General features: G+C 40.5%; 1 protein-coding gene across 1 annotated transcript in view; it reads left to right on the top strand.

The window, feature by feature from the left end:
* The window catches only part of ccdc80 (coiled-coil domain containing 80), a 28,277-nt gene extending 10,859 nt beyond the window's left edge, over window positions 1-17,418 (top strand). Inside the window, exons 6-11 of the mRNA XM_023337165.1 lie at window positions 2,542-2,698; window positions 6,112-6,248; window positions 7,227-7,378; window positions 9,513-9,616; window positions 13,287-13,370; window positions 16,592-17,418. Of these exons, the coding sequence (XP_023192933.1) occupies window positions 2,542-2,698; window positions 6,112-6,248; window positions 7,227-7,378; window positions 9,513-9,616; window positions 13,287-13,370; window positions 16,592-16,914 (957 nt within the window). The 3' untranslated portion in view covers window positions 16,915-17,418. The remainder of the gene's footprint in view (window positions 1-2,541; window positions 2,699-6,111; window positions 6,249-7,226; window positions 7,379-9,512; window positions 9,617-13,286; window positions 13,371-16,591) is intronic.
* Window positions 17,419-17,850: the final 432 nt, after the last annotated feature.

The following is a 17,850-nucleotide window of genomic DNA, read 5'->3' as shown; positions in this document are numbered from 1 at the left end:
TTAACATTAGACAAAAATAACAACAGATACAGTATATAGTAAGATTGCAAAAAGCAACACATCAGCCTCAGTTTAAAGAAATTCAACAAACAGTTGGGAAACATCCTCAGTAGCTCTTTTCTCAAAACCCTTCAAGGTTGGATGTAGAAGCCTTTTTGTCATCTTTTAGTATTTTATGAAAGCACCAGAGTGATGAGCGTAGCGTAGCAGTATGAGAGCAAGTTAGGTTGAGAAAGTGACTTAGAGGTGATATATGATTTGTGTTTTAATAATTTAAGATTGACGTGTTTAGGCCTGTCACGATAGCAAATTTTGCTGAACGATTAATTGTCTCAAAAATTATTGCGATAAACGATAATATTGTCTGAAGACCTTTTTACACTGATTTAATGGAAATGACGTAATAATGCATGCGATTTCCTGCCAAAGATAGATACACTTTATTTTCAAAATAATATTTAACACTGGAGCTGATAAACAAAATAAACAAAACAACCAAAAACAAAGATAAAATGGATTCTCAGTCTCCATTAACGAAAAAACGCACTTGAAAAAAAAACTAAACAACATAAAGCCAAAGTGGAAATAAATACTGCATTCAACCAAAAGAGTGCAGATTATGAAGTGTGTATATTATGTTGCCCTTCAGTAATAATTAGATTTAAATAGAGAAGATGGGCACATCGACTACATGATGCAATAGTTCACACTACATGATTTTTTGCTCCTATTTTTCCCCTTACAACAATCTTAGACATTTGGTCTTCCTAAGATTGTGGCTTGTGATTTCGTAACCGATCATCCTGTATTGTGTGGTGTGTTACGGTAGATCTTCGTTGCCGCTCCGATCTAAATCAGGGGTTTTCCCCAACTGGGATCTTTAACGCAGCCTGTTGAATGTGACAGGTAGCCAATCAGAAAGCGTGGATTCTCCTCCGAGCTTTCTGAGGGGAAATTACGGAGGGGAATCCCAAACAGCTGACACGGCCAACCCGAAGTCCAGCGGACATTGGAGATGATATGTGGAAACAACATTAATGTTTATTCAACATGCAATATAGAAATGACAAGAGGAGGAGTTGGAGCGAAATTGCTACCGTAGTTGATAAACCCCGTAACTTTTCAGCTGTTCTTCATTACCTGACGTAAATAGGTTATAATGATTTTCATTCCGTCAGAACTGACACTAGCCACACGCATTGCAGGTATATTGATTAATGCCCGGTTTTAAAATTAGTTAACTGAACTTGTGTACATTATTTTGTGCTCATTGTTGGACACCACACGGCAGGAACGAACCGTTATACCAAGGATTTCTGTCGGCTAATGTGTGACCTCAGGTTTTGAAAATGGACCGACAATCAGCCGACAGCTCTTAGATCGTGCAGGATAAGAAAGTGTGCACTGGGCATTACTCTAAGGACATGAGGAAGGGGGAGTCTATGAGAGCACCGGAGTTGAGCCTTTTTTCATTCAGTGTCATTAACAGAAAGAGAAAAAGGCTGGAAGAGACGATAATGCCGATAATTAAAATTAGGTTGATAGTTTTAATTTATCGTACGATTAATTGATTTATCGTTTATCGCAAAATGAAAATACTTTAACTGCAGGAAAAAAACAATGCTTTTCCCAAAAATGAACAAATGTAAAATTGACTGCTTTCACCTGCAATTCCCATCAAATCAACAGTTTCAATCAATCAATCAATCAATCAATCAATCAATCAATCAATCAATCAATCAATCAATCAATCAATCAATCAAGATTATTTGTTTAGCACATTTCAGCAGCAAGGTACTTTTAAAATGCTTTACATCACGAAAATATAGAAACATCATAAGCACAACATACTGCCAACAATTGTGAAAACCTTTAAGGAAGATTAATATTTTCAGTCAGACCTGAGAAGATCAGTTCGACTAAAAATAAACAAGTGGATAAGTTTCTCTAGACCTTGCTAGGACATTAGTCCTTTAATCCTACAAATGTTCTTCAGGTGAGAGAAGGCCGACTTTGGAACTGCCTTTATGTTTCTCTGAAGGTTCAGTTCTGTGTCCATCACCACATCCAGATTTCAGGCCCACTAACTATTTCCTGCCGACTTCAGTTTTGTTTTAAACCGTTTTGCAGTTCACAGATTTAACTGCACAATTTTACTGTTTTCCACTGTTGAATATTCAAATATTTGCTTTTACAGTGTAATTACGTTTTACTGACCGCGGGGGAGCAGGAAACACCTCTGGGCGTCATGGGGATCAGATTATCCACTCTTTTGCACTTCTGAAGTTCTAAAGCTTCACAGTTGCTCCAGTTTGTCCATAAATCCTCCTGCTTCAGCCCGGGCTGCACAGCAGAGTGCTAGCAGACTACATGTCTCCGTTTGGTAGCCAGTACGGATTCCTTATGGCAGCCCTGCTCTCAGCAGGGTGGGAAAACGTTCATACAGGTTAATGTAAGCACCTCCTCTGCAGCACAGGCTGCATGTGTGTTTTATGGCACATATATGTTACCCTAACCTAATCTGTCCCTCCCTACCTCCAGCTGATCACCTCCCCCAGTGAGGAGACCAGAATGTATGTCCAGCAGAGGGACGAGTACCTGGAGTCGGTGTGTGAGATGGCCATCAGGAAAGTTTCCATCATCACCATCTTTGGCTCCCTGACCAACTCCACCATGAAGATCGACCACTATCAGATAGGTGAGCTCTTCTAAATGGGATCCTGATTGTAATTAGAGTTAGCTACATTTTGGAGCATTAGCCCTTGTTAATGTGAAATGCAATTTTTTTTTCTGTTTGGTAGAGGTTCAAACTGGAACACAGAGGAGTTTTTGACTGTTTTAAAAAATATATTATTCAACTTGGAAGCAGTGTTGTTTTTAGGCGACCCTACAGTTTGCCTGTTTTTTACACCAATCATGTAGGAAGCATCTTTTAGCCCTGATGCAGTCTGTCCAAATTTAAAGGGGCAATATTGGATTTTCCAAGTATTCCATAACAAAATCAATGAACTACACTGCAAAAATACAAAATCTTACCAATTACTTTTGGTCTCGTTTCTAATACAAATATATTATTGTACTTGAAATAAGACAAAACTAACTTAAAACTAAGTTTTCAGCAAAATATATGCGCTGATTTTGAGCCAATAATTACTTAATAATGGTGAAAAAGTTCTAGTTCCACTGGTAGATTATTTCACTTATAGCAATTTTTGCCATAGTTTAAATGAAAAAATCTGCCAGCGGAACTAGAACTTGTTCATCTCATCAATATGAAGGAATTATTGACTTAAACTCAGTTATTTGTAAGTTAGTTTTATCTTTTTCTATATGTATTAAGATATTTGTGCTAAAAAATAGACCAAAAATACTTGTCAAGACTCTGTGTTTTTACAGTGTATGACTTAAGAGAAATTTGACTCCTCAATTTAATGCCTTAAAATCAGGCCTCTGTCTCTTTAAGAAACTCATGCTCTTTTCAACACTTTGCCTTTAGGAAGTCACTACAGCATCGCTCGTTTATAATCCCTCCCCTGCGACTCCCCCATGCAGCTCCTTCAGACTAGCCAGCAGAAATTAGCAGACACCTGTTGAGCTCATTATAGGAGCTACTTCTCAGTGAAATGCTGGTGAAAATTTTCATGTTGTGAAGACTTCCTGAAGGCAGAGCGTGGGAAAGAGCAGGTGCTTCTTAAAGAGACAGAGGCCCAATTTCCAGGCGTTAAATTATGAAGTCAAATTTTTATAAGTCATGTTTGATATATACAGCATTTTTATAATAACTGAGGGTAACATAGTTACCCGAGTGATCTGTAAAATGGCGCTATGTGGCTGGAAAACACCTTATACTGCCCTTTTAATAATTAGTTGACCTCTGAAGGTAACTACTAGATTTGTCTTCAGGGTACATCTTCTATATTACTTCATGAACTTTAACTAACAGTGTGAGACTTCGGTGGATGGGTTTCTGAAGTTCCGGTATTGCCAGGATGTAACTGTTTCGAGTCCAGAAGTTAGAAGTGAGCCGAGCCAGGCATCAGTGATCCTATCACACCCAAACAGCAGGTATCTGGGTCCTGTGGAGCGAACCAACCAGCTTCCCCATGTCAGAAATCCTTACAGCGGCGTAACTCTAACCGTCATATAAACTATCCCACTTTGTTTTTGAGGTGGAAAACCAATAAAACCTGGTTTGGAGGGATGTGCTGTGTCACTGGAGCTTGGGAAACCCCAGTCGTCCCAAACCCCCGGAGTCGGTCGCTCTGAGTTTGTTTCACGAGGAGCGAAGCCACTTTACGAGTCTGTCTCTCCTCGTGTCGACGAGGTTTTCATCCAGATGGAATGCGCTCACATCATCCTCCGCCCCCACCACTGATTCAGCTTAGCCGCACTTCCCTCCTTCCACTTCCAGCCCGGAGTGTCCCCGTGTTGTTTTGGAACGGCCGCGTTCTCAAGACTTACATCTGGTCATGCAGCTATTTTTGGAAAGAAAAAAAAAAGTCACCTTTCAATGTTGTTTTTAAAATGTCAGGATAAAAACCAGACGTAAGGCCTGGTGATCTAACATCTCCTGAGGCCCTATGTTTCTAGTTTTTAGTACAAACATTGTAATACGCTTGAAATAAGATGAAACTAACTCACAAGTAATTTTTCAGCAAAATATAGCAGCTGGTTTTAAACCAATAATTTCTTAATATTGATTTTTTTTAAAGTACTTGTTCCACTGGCAGATTAATTCACTCACTTAGGTTATTAGTAAAATAATCTGCCAGTTGAACTGGAACTTTTTCATAAATATTAAATAATTATTGACTTAAAACAAGCTCCAAGTTTCCCATTACAAATGTGCACAAATCTTTGTAAATATTCTACTAATGTAAAAAAAGAGGCTAATTTTCTTGCTTCCATTAAATAAGAAACCCAATTAAAATCACGAATATACGTCTGTTCATTCAATACGTCATGAAAAAACATGCTGTGCCGTTATCCTCCTTCCACTTCCTGTTGTCTTCTTCATGTTTTCCGCCAGTAGTAACTTCTGGTTGTTGATCAGGTGACTGGTGTGATGCGAAAAAAGTGTTTCTATTGCAGTTATACAAAATACACAAATGCGGCTGAAAAACCACTTCATTGAAAAAGTTTATTTTCGAAACGTCACATTACACCATTATAAAGTCATTTGAAATGCAGCTTATTTCTTGCTGAAAACTTGTCTTATTTCAAGTGTACTTAGATATTTGCTCTAGAAACTAGAGCAGAAATACTTGGTGAGATTTAGTGTTTTGGACACACACACACAGCCTGGTCTTTAGGTGTGTGTCCTCTGGACTTCAGTCCAGAGAGTCTGGACTCCTGTTGGGGTTGCTCACTACCCAACAGAGAGAGGCTCAGCCAGTCATCAAAACACGCCGTTCTGTGGTCTGTGTTTCATGTGCACATCTGGGACGGGACGGCTGATTAGAGGCCTGTATTTTACTTCGCAGGCCCGCAGCATGCCAGATGCAGTCCTCTTCATCTAATCCAGACGGATCCCACAGAATGAAAGCCGCTCTCTGTGGAGTTAGCGTGTGATTTACGCCGCAACCTCCCATCTGGCCGCCCCAGGCAGACACATCCTTTACTGCAACTTTGTTTTAAAGTCAGCAGTGGGAAATGTGCTTTTTTGGGATGTGTCGAAATGCCAAGTCATTTGACATCTTCTGACTGTAATCTGAAAAGTATTGACGCCGCTTTCGCATTTTCAGTTTGCCACAAACTTCGATATATTTAATTGGGAGTTCATGTGATGGACCAACACAAAGTGGAAAAATGAGTTTTCAAAACTCCCCCACTGTGAAAAATACTGGATACAAAGGAATGTCACACCTTTCAGACTTATCTTTGAAGGTCATTTTGAACTGTGTGCGTCTTTTATCTTCAAATTCATATTTTTGCCCAATGTATGTTGCCCCGTCCCATTAAAGTCCAATAAAATTCAGTGAAGTGGCTGTAATGTGGCAAAATGTGAAGAGGAGCGCGTAGGTTTGGAACGTTCTTTGAACACACCGTTTCAGGGTTTCTAATGGCTAAGAAACCCCGGAAACCCACAGCATCTGTCATCTCGTTCTTCAGAGAATGACAAACCCATGAAGGGTCTTCGTCAGGAGGACCTGGTCAACCAGGAGCTGATCACAGAGCTGAGGAAGGAGTTCGGGATGACGTACGATGAGTTCTACATGGTCCTCACCGACACCGACATGAGAGTCAAGGTGAGAACCCGATCTGCTAGGAACCTGCTAGCAGCAGATGGACAGCAGGTTGTTTCCGCAGTAACATCATGGAGGATGTTTTCTGTTTAATTCAGTGAATAACTACTCGATGACTTTTGGACCATAATAAATGCAACATTGACCAACACAATGGTCAATGTTGTATTGATGATTGATGATTTTAACGATGGCACTTGAGAAAATTTTACGTCTTATTGGTTTTCACAACTGTTGACTATTTGATGTTTTTTAAATTGGTTTTATGATGTGCAGCACTTTGAACTGCTGCGTTGAAAAAACGTGCTAAGCAAATAAACTTCACTGATTGATCGATACGTTTAAGTTTGAAGTTGTGACTTGGAAAAGTGAGGACAGTTGTAGATGTGTGAACGTTCTCAGTTCTTCATGTCCGCCACTCGTCTGCCGTCAGCCTCCATTTCCCCGCTTTTCTCTTTGAAGGTGACCTGGCCTCACACTGCCGGCACAGTAGCTCCACTCACACACTGTTTTAATTCACACGGCATGACATTTGCTCAGCAGCTGCGTGTATGTGTGTGGGGGGGTGTGTGCCAGAGTAAACCAGCTGGCTGTTTTTGGACAGACCCATCAAAGAGGGCAGTGTTCGCATCCTCTGCTGACAGAGGCAGAGACAGGGCTGCCTGTGGGCGTGCGAGGGAGACAGAGCGAGGCGGAGAGAGAGACAGAGAAAGGTGCGAAGGAGAACGGGCCGCGGCGCGAGTTCAGCAAGAGTCGCTCGCATTTTTCTACACGTGTTGTGATTCACCAAATCTTCTGTGTTTTCGCTGCTTCCCAGGAGTTACTGCGAAGAATGTTTGGAAGGTGGCAAAGCTCACTGCAAAGTCACAAACATGTTTCCCAAGCCTCAACTTAGAAGTTGAGAAGCCTTAGAAGCCATGTTTTATTTCATAGATTTGACTTCTGACCTTCTCATGTTTGTCTTCTGTTTTTTTTAAGCAGCAGTCCTACGAGGTCCCCATCGCCATGAAGGCGGTGTTTGACTACATTGACACCTTCTCCTCCCGAATCCGGGAGATGGAGCAGCAGAAGAGAGATGGAGTCGTCTGTAAGAAAGAGGACAAGCCCCGGTCGCTGGAAAACTTCCTGTCCAGGTGGGATTCGACAACGCAGAGCGCGCCGTACAACCATGTTACAGATTCCATCTGTTTTTGAGTCATCTCAGACAAGCTGAGGGGATTCAAAAATAACTTCTCATCAACCATTCATTGGGTGAAAAAGTCTGTCCTAACCAACATGCCACAGTATGAACAAGTAATTACCTCCTAAACTTAAAAGGGCAGTATTTTGTAATATCTACCTTTTTGCGCTTTACATCATGCTAATTGTTGCTAGGTAGCAGCAATTAGCAAACACCTGGTGGAACATCAGCTGAGCTCTTTATAGGAGCTACTTCTCAGTGAAACTCTAGTTAAAAACGTAGTTAAAGGGTTAATAGAGGAGCCATGTTGTGATGTTCCTGAAGGTGGAGTTTCAGAAAGAACAGGAGCTTCTTAAAGAGACAGAGACCCAATTTTATGCCGTTAAATTACAAAGTTATATTTGAGATATTTAGTCTTTTTACAACAACTGAAGGTAACAATTACTTGATTGATGTCACTCTATATGCTTAGAAAACAAATAACGATGGCCTCTTAACAGCGTTTATAGATTATTGCCTGACTTGTTGCTTGCTCACATCATTTAGTCTACTTCATGTTGCCTGAAAGTAGAAGGACCAGTCTGATTGAGATAAAAAAAAATTGTATTAACTCAGGTTATCTGTTTGATATAAAACTAGTTTGATGACCTGATATAAGTTTGGCAAATTTATTTACGGCTCTGTTTGTTGTTCTCTAATGCATGGCTAAGAATCAGAAGAGAACTTGTAAAGTTTTTCATTTTGTGAATTTACCAACTAGAAAGAACGTGTATTATGATGATTATTTTTAAGAGATTCGATGGAGGAAATGTTTAATTAAACAGCCGAAGTCCAAGAAGTTCAGCTGCCTGGGTGTAAAATCTGGGCAGGAAATCCAAACAAGGGTAGAACAATGTTCTCTTATTCAAGTTCTGTGTCAACAAGGCCCTTGTTGACACAGCCTCTGGTTAGAAGGTGATGCCTGAAAATTGTAGACAACTCTCAAAATGACCATGAAAAGATTGATACTAGCTGATCCACAGACATCTCTAAGGCTGAAGAGTCATCTATCGAAGTCTGTGGGGGTAATTCAGTTGTTTGATTCAGGTGTGTTGCAGTAGCATCTAAAACCAGAAGAATGGTTGGAGGCCCCTGTTTTAGACACTTCTGTGGTAAACTAAGCTTAACGGAACTATTAGCATGAACTGATCTGCTTGCCCGATATCTGATCTGGTTCCCCGATATCACGAAAGATCAAATTTTTCTTGATATTGCTCCAAGTATTAGAAAAGAAAATGAAGAGACATGATCTCTAAAGCAGAACCCTGAGGCACGCCACAGCCCAGAGGGACACTGCAAGGTAATACTGACCTAGATGGATGCAGAAGCTCTTGTTTGAAACAGAAAACATTCAGACTCTGTGCCTATGACACACACACACACCCACACACGCACACACACACACACACACACACACACACACACAAATCTAGAACTAGATAAAGAATAAAAAATGTTTTGCCACACTGGGAGAATGGAAGAAGAAATTTCAACCATAATAATAAAAACTTTTTTTATGACTGTTCTTGCATCAACTTTAACCGTGTTGATCAATTTATCATCCTGATCCACAGATAAACAAATATAACAAAGAACGTTGATCTAAGAGGTTGAATGTAAGATCCTGAGTGGTCAGGTCACGTTGCTCCTGTTTTTTCTCTGAGCAACAAATGGAACCAGATTTCATAGGTGCTTTGGTCAGAACATGGCAGACAGCAGCCGCCTGTCTGTACGCGTCCTGCACATGTTAAAAGTAGCACAAACCCCTGCAGTTTTTCAAGGCTAAATCAATGCTGTCACATGTTTTCGCGAGACGTCTGAAGCAGAAAGGCCGTCTTTTGTTCCCATGGCGACCGTGGAGAACGTTGGTTTTCCCGACTGCTGTGATGTGGCAGGTTTTCAGCCATAATTTGGGGTTGTCACCCTTCTGGAAGTAATTGTATGGGAATATGCAGAGTACATGCAGAAACTGCTTGTCTTGGCACCGAGCTTTCACTGCTGCACCAAAGTGCCACTTAAATTCAGGCGGAAATTTCCTTTGATTGCAGGTTCAGATGGAGACGTCGGCTGTTCATCATCTCCGCCCCCAGCGACGAGGAGTGGTCCTATCAGCAGCAGCTGTACGCCCTGAGCAGCCAGGCGTGCAATCTGGGTGAGCCGTCCGAAAGCAACCTGTCGCGTCAGCACGCTGTGTCTGACCAGTTCGCTCAGCGCTCTGAGGTCAGATGCCGAGTATATGGTCGAACCAGTCCAAAGAGGAGTAAGAAACAATCAGAATCTCAGAATATAGTTTATATGGAGCTAAATAGGGGCCATAAAGTTTGTTCAAAGGGAAAAATAAATTGAAGCTGGAAAAAAAAAACTTGAATCTGAAAAGTAGTTTTGAAAAAGAAAATTTCAGTTTCAGGATATTTTTTTTAAACATTGAAATCTTTATTTTCAGTTTCATTTTTTCTGTTTCAGAACACTTTTATTCCGTTTCAAAACTTTATAAACTTTATTTTTCAATTTCAAGATTATCTATCGATTTCAAATCTTTTTTTTTTTTTCAGTTTTAATTTCTTCTTTCTTTCGAACAAACTTTATGGCCCTAATTTAGCTCCATTGCTTTACCTACACAACTGTTCCAGAAGTCAGAAAAAATGTGCACGACGTTACGAGTGTTTGTCAGGCAGTGCACTTCTTTCCTAACTTGAATAAGTGGGTAACTATGGCTACATCCACACAGCAGGTCTCGATGCTCAATTCCAATTTTGTGCTGAATTCAGACGGTTTACGTCCCCAAAGCGACTGACATGTGCAGAAGAGTGTTGACCTTGATTGGCTCTCCATTCTTTGAACTACTGGGCATGCACAACTCATTTATCAGAGCAACGTTGGCTAAGAAAAGGTCAGCTTTTACCAACAAATTGTTGAGAGCCAACGCCTATTTTCATCCGCTTTGGGAACAAAGCATCATCAACAGCTACACAACGGGGAAGAACGTAGTAGCAAGATGGAGCGGCTGCTGTGTGCCGCTCTGTTTTCTGCCATCTTTGTTCTTTCTTTGTCTTCAGTATGACCGGCCCGCAGGGTGACATCACAGTTTACGCTAAAGTACCAGGTATTCCACAGAAACAGCTGGAAACAGACTCGGTGTTCTGGATCCTCGTTCTTCCGGTGGAAACCTGCGACAGTGGTTTAAAAGGCCCCAAAGTGTGGAAGCTAACTCCTCACGCATTCTGTGTTCTCTGAGAATAACCACAAAAAATTCAAAACGGAGGCTAGTTTTGAACAAAAAGAAACAAAACACAGTTTTTTCTTCCTCATAGATACACTCAGGAATAAATGGACCGCAATTCAAGCACAGTGAAGAAAATCTGCTGCTGAGCCTCCATATTCTTTTTCTTTTGCGGTTCAGCGCTAACGACTTAGCTAAGTATGTTAGCTAACGTCTTTTTTCCCCGCCTCCCTGAGATTTACCTGAAGATTCTGAGCCATTTTGAAATGAGATATAAAAAGGATAATTTTGTCTCCTAGTCATAAACAAATGGACTACAGTGAATCAACACCAACAAAGAGTTTTTTATTTAGTTTTCCGCCACGTTTGCTAGCTGTTAGCGTTTCCAGCTCCTGTGTACGATCTGCGCATTTAGAGGGAGAGAAAATTCAAAGCCGAGATTAAATTCAAACTGGAAACAAAGATTTATCTTTTATTTTCTTCCATGGATACACTCACATTTACAGCAATATAGTCACAACACTTTAATCTGTCTTTTCTTTACTGCATTCCTTCGTAGCACGCAACAATAAGTTGTTAAAAATGCTCAAATTTATGGACATGTCTTAAGTTTTGCAAGCTCATCTATCTACTTAAATAAAAACAATGAGGTTATTTATTAAATCCAAATGGTGAAACTTAATCAAAAACACTTTTTTGCTTCCTGGTATGATTTACCTCATCCAGCGATGTGTGTGGTCACACTCTACCAAAGCGTTATGGATTTTTATAAATACACAAATAAATTCCTCATGTGTGAGAAATGAATGACACAAACTTTTTCTGTTTGCTGTAAATCTCAGATATGAAGCCCATATTTCTGGTGGATGGGTGCAGTGTGTGTGTGTGTGTGTGTGTGTGTGTGTGTGTGTGTGTGTGTGTGTGTGGGTGTGTGTGTGTGTGTGTGTTAACGTATTCGCTCGCAAAAAGATCCCAGATGATGAAATTGACACCGAGCTGTTCTCTTCTTTTCTCTCTTTAATGCTTACAAGTCTTTTTTCGTTCTCCCTTCCTCTGGCAGGAGTCCTGTCCAGAACGCCCGTTGCTCAACCTTTCCACTGCTGTTTAAAAGTTATTACTGCCGTTTATGTCAAAACTTTGTGAACGTGAACAATCTTGACGGGTCTGACAGGAATATGGCTGATAAATGTAAACCGGACAGACCCTTGGATAGCTCCACTGGTCTGTAAAAACAGATTTTCAGGGTTTCACATCCTGGTCGCTTCAACTCTTATGAAAATTTAAGAGTGATGTCATTAACCCACAACTTTCTCTTTTTTTATTATTATTTCTGATACATAAGTGGAGTCAGAACATCGATTATTATATCACTTTTATTACTTTTACTACTGTTCATTTTTAGGACTATCCAAACAGCACTCCTGTACAACTTGAAGAATTTAACCTTATAACCAGCGGTCAGACCCAACGTGACGCTTATTGCTGGGAGATTTTATTTCTTATGTTACCATGGTGATAACTTCTTTCGGTAGAGTATCAGCAGATGACAGCTAATGGGTGAGTATCGCTAATATGGTGGGTATAAAACATCCTGCCGCTCATTTTCGCACCTGTAAAAATAGACTAAAACTTCATAATGAAGAATTTAGGACTGCAGCTAACAATTAGTCTAGTTATTGATTAATCTATCAAATATTTGGACAAATAATTGATTAATCAAAGATGGAGAAAAATCGGCACATTCTCAGTGTAGGTCATTTAAGTTTTTCATACAATATTTGAAATACATTAAAAGACCATTCCAATTGGTGCATTTTTACGGTGAACAGAAACTAAAGAAAAGTTTATAAATGGCTGGACGGTTAGCGTTGCAGACTCTTGGTCAAGGCTGTCTGCTAAGATTTAAAGAACAATTTCATGTTTCTAACAAACGAAGACGTGAAGAAAGTTCCCTACAGTAGATACTTACTGCTGTAATGCAATAATGTCTGAATGAAACTGTCTTAAAAAGCAGAATTGTCTGTTTCAAGGTTGTCCTAAGAGTTCAGAGCATTTTCTTCTAGGCTTTGTTGGTCACCCAAAAGAATTAAACAGTGATAGCGTATTGTTGCTTCATGGCAATATCACTGAAAAACATGATGTGTGATTAAAGAAAAGCCGCACATGGTTTTTTATCAGCAGCTTCCTGCTCAGCTACATCAGGACTTTTTCCTTCCTCGTGTGTTGATCTTTGCCATGTTGGAACCCGGAGCGGTTCTCTTCCCCAGCGCCCCCAAGCCCCCACCCCACCTCCAAACTACCTCCACCTCTCCTGGGAGGTTTCATCCTGCTGTTTAGCGTTGGCGCTCACCAAGCGAAGCCAGCATTCTCTCGCGGCTCTCCCACTTTAGAGGAAACAATTTGTTGGCAGGATTTTCCAGACCACCTCCGAGTTCTCCTCCCTTCACATAAAGAACGGCCGTTTCGGGAGGTTCGTTCCAGGAACAAACAGCCGGAGAGCCGTCGGTTCGCATCAGCAGAAAGGCGGATGAACGTGACACAGATGGATGCAGCTTCTCCCTCACCTTATGTTGCATTTATTGTGTTTACTGTGATGTTTCAGGTCTGAGGCACATCGCCATCCTGAAGCTGGTCGGTACGGAGCTGCCAGACATGGGCGGAGTCCTGGAACTTTATCCCATCAATGGTAAGAGCTTTATTGTTTAAAATGACATTTTCATAACAGCATGGTCCTCACATGCTTTTGTTATTGCAGGATATGGCAAAGTACAATCATCATCCACACAAACTAATAAAGATACGAGAAAATTAACATCATTTGACAGAAACTCACTCAGTTGCTAACGCAAATCATTTTTGCAGAAATAATAGATTTCTGTAATAATTTAATAAATGTTTCAATGGACCGTTGAAACACCAAATTGAGTGTGGCAAACGGCCGAATATTGCATATTGGAATAAGCAGGGATTATAATGAACAACCACCACAGAAAAATATTTAGGAATAACTTTCCTAAATATCAGGCTTTTGAGGTTTTATACCAAAAGCCAGTCAGATTTCATCATTGTAATATTTCTGCTAAATTTGTTACTCTAGGCTTTTCCGATTGTATAGATTTAATTGTTCTTAAATTGATCTTCAAATGCTTAAATGGACTTGAACTCAAACCATTAAGCAGCTGTATACAGAAGCTGCAGGGCTACGGCGGATCTCCCAGAGTGGTTTTAAGCAGAAACTTGCTTAAAGCCACTCTGAGCAAAAGCTTTTTTTTTTTTTTTTGCTCAAAGTTTTCTCTCTGTGAGAGGATCTATAATTTGGATGGAGCTTCATCTCTTTGATAGCTGGTCTCACATTCATCTCTACAATACTTCAGTTCTAAAAGAGTTTATGAGAATAGTTGACGACCCCCTGCTGGGAGGCCCACAGTCTAATAATTGAAGCTCGCACCACGTTAAGGATGACTCTGGATCTGACTTTCATTCACAGAGTTTTGTTGGGGGTTTTTTGAGAGAGACAGAGAGAGAATGGGTGAAACTCAAAAGCACATTGAGAGAGCAGTAATTCTAGAAAAGTGCAGTATGTTTTATATACAGGAGCTCTCAGCTGATTCATTAGAAACTTCAGATTTAAGGCAACACAACTGGAAAAGGTTTTCAAGTTAAATGTGAGATTCTCTGTAGGATAATGATAATGATACCAAACACAGAACCAGATCTGCCACAGAATGTTTTGACTTAAATCGATAATTAGTGAACGTGTACCTTGGCGTGGGGCCAGTAGTGTCTGATAAACTGATTCCAGATGGTCTGGAGGAGAAACCGGCCCTGAACAGGCCACACTTGATCCACACCATTACTCTCAGTTAGCGCACACTGGATGAGTCACACTGATGGGCTCCAAGACAGAACAGATCAGTGGAACAAAACTGAGAGGGTACAAAGTGCTACTAATGCTTTTAAACCGTTTGAGAACATGCGTCAAACTCACGGCCTGGGGCCCAAAGATGGCCATTCAAAGCTTTTTATGTGGCCCTCTGGAGTACAGAGGGTCACATAAATAGCAGAGAATTCAAGATAGCAGATGTCTGCTTAAATATTACTGTATCAATCAAACCAAAGCACTTTTCCTGTTTTTTGCGATTACACGACCAGGCAAATTGACGCAAAATCAACAAACCGACTCACTTTTTTGCACTAACACATACTTGTGAGTTTATTACAACTTTTCCACGATGGTGAAAGACACTTGGTTTAAGTGATGCTAACTCCCACCTGCGGGTGGCAGTATATCTTGCTTCTACTAAACTGCTTCCTCAGCTTTAATTGATTCCAAGTTATAGTAAATGATTGATGATGTTGAAAAAATCACATGTACTGCCATGCATAAGGACAAATATCACAAAATTTCTTGCAAATATTTCTAAATTAGCTTCACAAAATCAGTTATTTTAATTGGAAAAAATCTGAAACAATAAAATCCTGGAGGGGCTCACTGTGAAAAGATGTTCAATATAATTTAATTTTAAGAAGTACTAATAGAAAGCAGACACAGCTGTTTATTAATATATTAGCAGTTTGTTAATGGGTTTGATCAATGTTGTTTTGTTTTAGAAAGTGGCTCTAATATGATTTAGCTAAGATAAATAGACGTTTGGTTCTTTTGGCTCTAAGCTAAACATAACTGGCTAATTCCACTTGGTGCAGCAGTGGCTGAGGAAGTAGGAGATCGTTATGTATGAAGTGGGCTGCTGGTCCAAACCGTCCGCCTCAGTTGACATGTACATGGGCGAGACACCTCACCCGCCTTTCCGGTGGCGCTAATAGAGTAGCAACCCTGCTTCTAGAAAAATCAAAGAATGTTGACATCATGGTGAAAGTAAATTGCGTTGTCTTACTACAATAGTACACTAAACTTTACACTTTTCATCCCAAAGCACATGCAACAAATGTAGCACGATGTGTCATTAGAGGTACATACATAGCATGTACATGATAGGATTTGTTGCTTTTAGTTTCTCCGCTTCTGACCTCACATAAAGTAGATAACTAGACCAAAATATGTGGCAAGATAGGAAACAGTGTGGCAGCAACTTAAGTTCAAACCAGTCATGCTTCTTCCTAGGCACAATACCAAACAGAGACCCTTGCAAAGGCTGGCATTTCATTTCTATATCTCATTTGTAACCGTTATCCGTAGTCAAAATAGCTTGGTTTTAGCTAGCTGTTTCTACAAATGTGAGTCAATGTGAGATATTACAGAGATGGAGGTGGTAGGAGTTTGTCTTGTAAGGAGTTTCGGGGTTCGAGCCCCCAAACTCCTTACAAGACTACACCGACTTGCTGGCGGTGCCAATTGAGTAGTAACCTTGCTTTTCCATTTACAGAGGCCCCGGTGGCATGGCAAACTCATTTCGGTCAGACTGCTCCAGGGAGGCTGTGGCTACTATCCAATGGATTGCCACCATCAGTGTGTGAATGTAGTGTGAAACTCTTTGTAAATGGTCTCTAAAATGCAATTGTAGAGACCATTTACTTTAGACACTAAAGTCAAAATTTTGCTTGCTGGAGTCCGGGATAAGTTGAAGGTCCAGGGAATGTCAAAGGAATCTGTAAAATCACAAAGGGAAACGCCTGATGCCCACAGTTATAGCCACCCTCAAGAATGAGCTGTGCGATGGTGATATGTTATGTTTCATTTCATACTGTATATTATTGTTTACATAGTTGTTGGTTGTTATTGTCTACTTAGCGATGGGAGTGCAGAGGTTTATGGAAAAGAATTTCCCCTTGGGGATAATAAAGTCTAGAAAAGTGTAAGTCTAAAGATAATTATGTCTTTGGACCCTGTTGAAAGAAATCCTCCTCTAGATACCGTCTAACTCTCCATTGGATGTTTCCTCTGCTCAGGCAGTGCTACAGTGGAGCGTGAAGGGCTCTCCGCCACCCTGGTGAAGGACATGAGGAACTACTTCCAAATCAGCCCAGAATACTTCTCCATGCTGCTTGTGGGGAAAGACGGCAACGTGAAGTCCTGGTACCCCTCGCCCATGTGGTCCATGGCTATAATCTATGACCTGGTGGACTCCATGCAGCTTCGCAGACAGGAGATGGCCATCCAGCAGTCGCTTGGCATGCGCTGCCCTGAAGACGAGTACGGCGGATACGGCTACCATCAACACGGCTATGAACACGGTTACCAGGAAGGCTATCACCAGGGTTACGGATATTAAGCCGATTAACGTCAATTGTGTTACTGGTCCTCTTATATCCTTTCATGAAGTTTTATAGCCATCTTACACATGGTAGTCAGGGACGTAGTCTTTTGAAATATTTTGTAGCACTTAAAAGAAACTCCTGAGCTCCATTCACGTACTCACTTCAATCACGTACAGCACATCGTGCCACCAGGTGCAGGCCGTGGACTTTTATTCAGTCAGAGGTTGGAGGTTTTTTTGTATTTGTCACTTTCCAGCATCAAGCGTGTATAATCACCTACCACCTTTACTTACTTTGTCGAAGTTACATTTTCATATTTTCAGTACAAATCTTTTTTTTTTGTAGATAATGAGCTTGAATATGTATTTATTGGAAATCTGTGGCATCTAAAGTGCAATTACCGACCTTTGTTCAAATCTGTTACATTATTTCCCTTCTGTAAAGTCTACGTTGCTCTACAATGTTCCTATTTATGTTATGCTAGCAAATATGATGAATAAAAATGTTTTTACTACTGGTGCAGTAAACTGAATGACTTTTAGAAAACATGTTTTCACTCACACACAGGATTATGATATTCACCATCACGACCATATAATTGCGCAAACTGGAATTATGAAAATAAATGTATTTTATGTAAACATGTCAAGATGTGCGAATCAACCTCAAGATGAAACTAGATGACCTTGTGAGGGCGCTGCCTGAAGCTGGAAAGAGCTTCATTATCCACCGGCAGTGAAATGAATTTTGTCCCTAACCATCAAAGAGGAAGCCATTTAACCAAAAAAAACAAAACATAAAAAAACCAGATTTAAGAAAAGCCTCAATCTTGTGTCCTGTGATCTGACAAAACTAAAATGAAAACAAATTGCTTGGCCATAATGACCAGAGATAGCAATCCCAACTGTAAAGTACAGGGCAGGGAAAGGGTTTGTGGATGTTTTGGAAGC

The sequence above is a fragment of the Xiphophorus maculatus genome, chromosome 7, assembly GCF_002775205.1.
Source record: "Xiphophorus maculatus strain JP 163 A chromosome 7, X_maculatus-5.0-male, whole genome shotgun sequence".
Classification (NCBI taxonomy): Eukaryota; Metazoa; Chordata; class Actinopteri; order Cyprinodontiformes; family Poeciliidae; genus Xiphophorus; species Xiphophorus maculatus.
The sequence above is the reverse complement of the archived record's forward strand: the minus strand, read 5'-3'. Positions and strand labels throughout refer to the sequence as shown.